General features: G+C 36.5%; 1 protein-coding gene across 1 annotated transcript; it reads left to right on the forward strand.

The window, feature by feature from the left end:
* Positions 1 to 1,734: 1,734 nt before the first annotated feature.
* LOC145952288 (uncharacterized) lies at positions 1,735 to 6,855 on the forward strand. Its single transcript, XM_083064627.1, has 7 exons — positions 1,735 to 3,201; positions 3,472 to 3,709; positions 4,019 to 4,479; positions 4,579 to 4,922; positions 5,283 to 5,455; positions 5,727 to 5,987; positions 6,848 to 6,855. Exons 1-7 carry the CDS (start codon positions 1,735 to 1,737, stop codon positions 6,853 to 6,855), a joined length of 2,952 nt encoding a protein of 983 aa, XP_082920753.1.
* Positions 6,856 to 7,140: the final 285 nt, after the last annotated feature.

The raw sequence follows: 7,140 nt of genomic DNA on the forward strand, positions 1-7,140 counted from the left end.
GGATAGCTATATGAACCACTAAAAGTAAATTTAGAAAAATAAAGGGATAGAAAAATAGAAAACGGCCTCTTTTTGAAAATCTGAGCGTGGCCAATGGAATCTGTCGATTGGCATGTGATAGATCCCATTTTTCTACCCCGAAAGCATATATAATTATGCCAATTCTGACGCCTGGATCAACAGTTATGGAAGTTCAAAATTTTCACAGACCAAAGTGATGAAAAAATTAGATAATTAGAATTGGCTTAAATTTTGTGAGCAACACCTCGAAATGATGAAAAAACAGCACACCAGATTCCAGAGCAAAATTCAAAGGATATGATGAGGACATGGGCAAGGATTTAGGAGCACTCAAAGGACTTGGAGGACCAATGACTAGGGCGAGGACTAAAAAGGCCAAAGATGCTTTGCAACAAGTTACGGCCCTCATTCTTGAAGAAATGCCTAAAGATGAAAACAAGGCCAAGATGGTGAATTGTATCAAGGATTATGAAGCCTAATTACTCTATGGTGTTCTTAGTAATTGTAATTAGTAAATAAAGGCCTAAAACTCTTGTTAAAGTGGCTGCCAACTCTTTTTGGGCTGCACCACTTATTGGGCTAGTTTTTTAAGCAAGTTATTTTTATCAAATAAGGCCCAAAACCTTTGGGATGAGTCAGCCATGAGGCATACCAGAGGGGTGCACGAATTTAGCATGTGTTTTATTTAATGTTTTAGTGGTCATAATTGTTAGGCTTAGTGGAAGTTCAATAATTGCCCACTAAAGTGTTTTTTTATAATATTTTGTCATTAGTGGTCATAATTCAGGCTTAGTGGAGTCCATTATTTGTCCACTAATGTAAGTGAAGGTTGTTGATTGTAAGCTATATAAGCTGCCCATGGGGATGAACAAAATCAGATCAGAATTTGAGTTTTAATTACTGAGAGTAATTCTCTAATTGTTCTTGAGTGATTCAAGAGTTTGGGCATATCAAAGGATAAACCACAATTCTTTGTGTGAAGCCTTTTCCTTGGAAGAGTGATTCTTCCTTCATTCATTTTTTTTACTGTATCCTTTTACCTTCATTTCTAGCATTCTAATTCCAGAAAATTAAGTTCCAGATTTTTAACCCAAAAGATCCTTCTTCATTCCTTGTGCAAATTAGGAATCCTATCATTTGGTATCAAGAGCTCCGGTTTTTTTTGGGTCATCCACATCATTTGCTGGAATTTCTTTGGGTAACATCTTTCCTTATTATTTCTCATTACCATTGATATTACCTTAGTGTTCTTTCTTTATTTCTGAACCATTGCAAAAATTAGGCCTGAATAGTATTAAAAAAAAAATTCGTGAATATATAAAAAAAAAAAAAAAAAGTTGTGGCTGAATGGTTCATGCGTTTAGAACACTTAAGACTCAAAATTTAAGGTAATATTTCGGTTGGGTTGAAGGGTGTTACTAACTTATCTAAAATTCCAGTTTTTGATTCCTAAGTTTCCTTGTTTTCTTTTTGAATTTTAGGTGACTGTTTTGTATTCCTTTCTTTTTTTTTTAAGCCTACCCTGAACCTTGCTTTTAACACAAAATATCAAATTTGTGGTTTGTTCTTTGTGTTGTCTATTTTTGAATTGCTTTAAAAAAAAAAAAAAAAAAAAAAAAAAAAAGAGTGATCTTTTTACGAGTGTAAACACGTGAGAAGAGTGGTGAGGTCCTATTTTCTTTGTGTTTGTTAGTACTCTTGTTTTTTTTGAAGATGGCAGATGGAGATCATTTGGATGGAACACAAAGACTCTTGTTCGACGCTATTAATGCTCAAATGCAAAGATTATTGAGAGAAAACAATGAGGAGTTGTATGGAAGAATTGAACGATTAGAGAATTATGAACATCATGAAGAAGAAAGGAGAGGAAGAATTGGTGGTGCTCCTAGGCAAAACAGAATTGAAGGTATTAAACTTAATGTTCCTCCATTTAAGGGGAAGAGTGATCCAGAAGCCTATGTGGAATGGGAACTCAAAATAGAACATATTTTCACTTGTAACAATTATGATGAAGAGCAAAAGGTGAAACTTGCAGCAGCTGAGTTCTCAGACTATGCACTTGTGTGGTGGAATAAGTTGAAAAGAGAAAGGTTGAGAAATGAAGAGCCTTTGGTGGAGACTTGGGCTGAAATGAAAAAGCTCATGAGGAAACGTTATGTGCCAGCTAGCTATGCTAGAGATGTGAAATTTAAACTTCAAAAATTGTCACAAGGCACCAAGGGAGTTGAAGAGTATTACAAAGAATTGGACTTGCTCATGATGCAAGCCAATGTTGAAGAAGATCCGGAACTAACCATGGCTCGTTTTATTAATGGTTTGAATAATGATATTCGTGATGTTGTTGAATTGCAGGAATTTGTTGATATAGAAGATTTGCTGCACAAATCCATTCAAGTGGAACAACAACTCAAAAGAAAAAGTGTGACCAAGAAGAGTTCTTCTAATTATAATTCCTTTAGTTGGAAGGACAAAAATAAGAAGGAGGTGACTGCCACTTCAAGCAATCCAGCATCCACTTCTCATGTAAAATCATCCTCTAAGACCCTAGAACAGCCTCAAAAGAAGAGTAAAGACATAAAATGTTTTAAGTGTCAAGGCATGGGTCATTATGCCTATGAGTGTCCTACCAAAAGGACCATGGTTCTCAAGGAGAATGGGGATTACACTAGCCAATCTGATGTTAGTGAAGAAGAGGAAGGTGACATTGAGGAGGAGGAGGAGGCCCTTGAGGGAGATTTATTGATGATAAGGAGAATGATGGGTAGTCAAATGAGTCCTTTAGAAATAAGCCAAAGGGAGAATATTTTCCACACAAGGTGTTCCATCAATGGAAAGGTTTGCATGGTGATTATTGATGGAGGGAGTTGCGCTAATGTGGCTAGTGCTAGATTAGTGTCAAAGCTAAATTTAGACACTAAACCACATCCTAGACCATATAAACTTCAGTGGCTTAGTGAGGATGGAGAGGTGCAAGTGAGGCAGCAAGTAGAAGTGGAGATTTCCATTGGAAAATACAAAGATAAGGTGCTATGTGATGTAGTTCCAATGGAGGCCAGCCACATACTTTTAGGAAGGCCTTGGCAATTTGACACTAAAGCCATCCATGATGGCTATTCCAATAAGATTTCTTTTGTGCACCAAAATAAAAAGATTGTCCTCAAGCCTTTGAGTCCTAAAGAGGTGTGTGAGGATCAATTGAGGATGAGAGAAAATATTTCTTTGGAGAGAAAAGAAAGTGATCTTGAGAAAAAGAGTGAACAAAAATTTTAAAAAAAGAAAAGGAGTGAAACACTTGAGAGAAGAGAGAGTCTTTTGGCAACAAAGAGTGAGGTGAAGAGGTTGTTCCTTGCTAAACAGCCCCTTTATCTAATGTATTGCAAAAATCAGATTTTAAACACTAACACTTTTGATGAATTGGAAATACCTTCTAGTGTTAAATCTCTTTTGCAGGAATTTCGTGATGTTTTTCCATCAAGCATACCAAGTGGACTACCACCTTTGAGGGGAATTGAACACCAAATTGATCTCATTCCAGGAGCTTCTTTACCCAATAAGCCAGCTTATAGAAGCAATCCACAAGAAACGCAAGAAATACAAAAGCAAGTGGATGAACTCATGGCCAAAGGATGGGTAAGAAATAGCATGAGTCCTTGTGCTGTTCCAGTAATTTTGGTCCCTAAAAAAGATGGTACATGGAGAATGTGTTCTGATTGTAGGGCTCTAAATAACATCACCATAAAATATAGGCACCCAATTCCTAGACTTGATGATTTGCTTGATGAATTGCATGGTGCAAGTTTTTTCTCTAAAATTGATTTGAAAAGTGGGTATAATCAAATTAGAATTAGAGAGGGTGATGAATGGAAAACTGCTTTTAAAACAAAATATGGTTTGTATGAGTGGTTGGTTATGCCTTTTGGCTTAACTAATGCACCCAGTACTTTCATGAGATTGATGAACCATGTTTTGAGGGAATTTATTGGCAAATTTGTTGTAGTATATTTTGATGATATTCTTGTCTATAGCACTTCTCTTGAATTGCATGTGGAACATTTGAAATCTGTTTTGAATGTGCTTAAGGAAGAACATTTGTTTGCCAATCTTGAAAAATGTGTGTTTTGTACTGATCATGTTGTATTCCTTGGTTTTGTTGTAAGTTCTAAAGGAGTACAAGTAGATGAGGAAAAGGTTAAGGCCATCCAAGAATGGCCCACACCTAAATCCGTGAGTGAAGTGAGAAGTTTCCATGGTTTGGCAAGTTTTTATAGGAGGTTTGTTAAGGACTTTAGCACCTTGGCAGCACCTCTTAATGAAGTAGTAAAGAAACATGTGGGTTTTAAGTGGGGAGAGAAACAAGAAGAAGCCTTTGTTTCTCTTAAGCAAAGGTTAACCAATGCTCCTATTCTTGCTTTACCAAACTTTGCTAAATCTTTTGAAATTGAATGTGATGCTTCCAATGTTGGTATTGGGGCTGTGTTGTTACAAGAAGGCCATCCAATTGCTTATTTTAGTGAAAAATTACGTGGGGCTGCCCTTAACTTTTCCACTTATGATAAGGAATTGTATGCCTTGGTAAGAGCTTTGAAAACATGGCAACACTATCTTTTTCCCAAAGAATTTGTAATACATAGTGATCATGAGTCCCTAAGGTATTTGAAGGGACAAGGCAAGCTTAACAAGAGGCATGCCAAGTGGGTGGAGTTTTTGGAACAATTTCCCTATGTCATAAAACATAAAAGGGGCAAAGGGAACATTGTGGCTGATGCTTTATCAAGGAGACATACATTACTTTCCACTCTTGAAACTAAATTGCTTGGATTTGAATCTTTGAAAGAAATGTATGCTTCTGATGAAACTTTTGGTGAAATATATGCTGCATGTGAGAAATTATCTCAAAATGGGTATTTTAAGCACAATGGGTTTTTATTTAAAGAAAACAAATTGTGTGTGCCTGCATGTTCCATTAGAGAATTGCTTGTTAGTGAATCACATGGTGGTGGTTTGATGGGGCACTTTGGGATTAAAAAGACTTTGGAAATTTTACAAGAACATTTCTTTTGGCCTCATATGAAATGTGATGTGCAAAAATTTTGTGAACATTGTGTTGTGTGCAAAATGGCTAAATCTAAATCATTACCGCAAGGATTGTATACTCCTTTGCCAACTCCTGAATATCCTTGGATTGACATATCTATGGACTTTGTGTTAGGACTGCCTAGAACAAAGAATGGCAAAGATTCTATTTTTGTGGTTGTTGACAGGTTCTCAAAAATGGCACATTTCATACCTTGCAAAAAGGTAGATGATGCGTGTCATGTGGCTGATTTGTTTTTCAAAGAAGTTGTGAGACTTCATGGTGTGCCAAGGAGTATTGTAAGTGATAGGGATGCTAAATTCCTTAGTCATTTTTGGAGGACTTTGTGGGGAAAGATAGGTACTAAATTATTATTTTCAACAACTTGTCACCCACAAACTGATGGACAAACTGAGGTAGTCAATAGAACTTTGGGAACCTTGCTTAGGACTGTTTTAAAAAAAAAATATTAAGTATTGGGAAGCAAGTTTGCCTCATGTTGAATTTGCATATAATAGGGCTGTCCATAGCACCACAAATTGTTCACCTTTTGAGGTTGTGTATGGTTTTAACCCATTGACTCCTCTTGATTTATTGCCTATGCCTAACATTTCTGTTTTTAAACATAAAGAAGGGCAGGCCAAAGCAGACTATGTGAAGAAGTTACACGAATGTGTGAAGGCTCAAATTGAGAAGAAAAATGAGAGCTACGCAAAACATGCTAACAAAGGGCGAAAGAAAGTTGTGTTTCAACCTGGTGATTGGGTTTGGGTACACATGAGAAAGGAAAGATTTCCGGAACAAAGGAAATCAAAGCTTTTGCCAAGAGGGGATGGTCCATTTCAAGTACTTGAAAGAATAAATGACAATGCTTACAAGATTGAATTGCCCGGTGAGTACAATGTTAGTTCCACTTTTAATGTTTCTGATTTATCTCTCTTTGATGTAGAAGATGGAGACTTTGATTTGAGGACAAATTCTTCTCAAGAGGGAGGGAATGATGAGGACATGGGCAAGGATTTAGGAGCACTCAAAGGACTTGGAGGACCAATGACTAGGGCGAGGACTAAAAAGGCCAAAGATGCTTTGCAACAAGTTACGGCCCTCATTCTTGAAGAAATGCCTAAAGATGAAAACAAGGCCAAGATGGTGAATTGTATCAAGGATTATGAAGCCTAATTACTCTATGGTGTTCTTAGTAATTGTAATTAGTAAATAAAGGCCTAAAACTCTTGTTAAAGTGGCTGCCAACTCTTTTTGGGCTGCACCACTTATTGGGCTAGTTTTTTAAGCAAGTTATTTTTATCAAATAAGGCCCAAAACCTTTGGGATGAGTCAGCCATGAGGCATACCAGAGGGGTGCACGAATTTAGCATGTGTTTTATTTAATGTTTTAGTGGTCATAATTGTTAGGCTTAGTGGAAGTTCAATAATTGCCCACTAAAGTGTTTTTTTATAATATTTTGTCATTAGTGGTCATAATTCAGGCTTAGTGGAGTCCATTATTTGTCCACTAATGTAAGTGAAGGTTGTTGATTGTAAGCTATATAAGCTGCCCATGGGGATGAACAAAATCAGATCAGAATTTGAGTTTTAATTACTGAGAGTAATTCTCTAATTGTTCTTGAGTGATTCAAGAGTTTGGGCATATCAAAGGATAAACCACAATTCTTTGTGTGAAGCCTTTTCCTTGGAAGAGTGATTCTTCCTTCATTCATTTTTTTTACTGTATCCTTTTACCTTCATTTCTAGCATTCTAATTCCAGAAAATTAAGTTCCAGATTTTTAACCCAAAAGATCCTTCTTCATTCCTTGTGCAAATTAGGAATCCTATCAGGATAGCTATATGAACCACTAAAAGAAAGTTTAGAAAAATAAGGTGATAGAGAAACAGAAAACAGCATCTTTTTGAAAATCCGAGCGTGGCCAATGGACTCTATCGATTGGCAGATGATAGATCCCATTTTTCTACCCAAAAGCAAATATAACAATGCCAATTCTGACGCCCGGATCAACAGTTATGGCAATTCAAAGTTTTCATAGAC

The sequence above is a fragment of the Cajanus cajan genome, chromosome 10 (assembly GCF_000230855.2).
Source record: "Cajanus cajan strain Asha chromosome 10, NIPB_CcT2T_4, whole genome shotgun sequence".
In the NCBI taxonomy this organism is placed as follows: domain Eukaryota; kingdom Viridiplantae; phylum Streptophyta; class Magnoliopsida; order Fabales; family Fabaceae; genus Cajanus; species Cajanus cajan.

Bases quoted from the DNA above. Each gene is read 5' to 3' on its own strand.
- LOC145952288 (XM_083064627.1), top strand. From the start codon at position 1,735: ATGGCAGATGGAGATCATTTGGATGGAACACAAAGACTCTTGTTCGAC. The intron at 4,923-5,282 runs GTATTTTAAGCA...GGTTGTTGACAG, and splicing joins GAGAAATTATCTCAAAATGG to GTTCTCAAAAATGGCACATT. The intron at 5,456-5,726 runs GTACTAAATTAT...TTAAACATAAAG, and splicing joins GACTTTGTGGGGAAAGATAG to AAGGGCAGGCCAAAGCAGAC.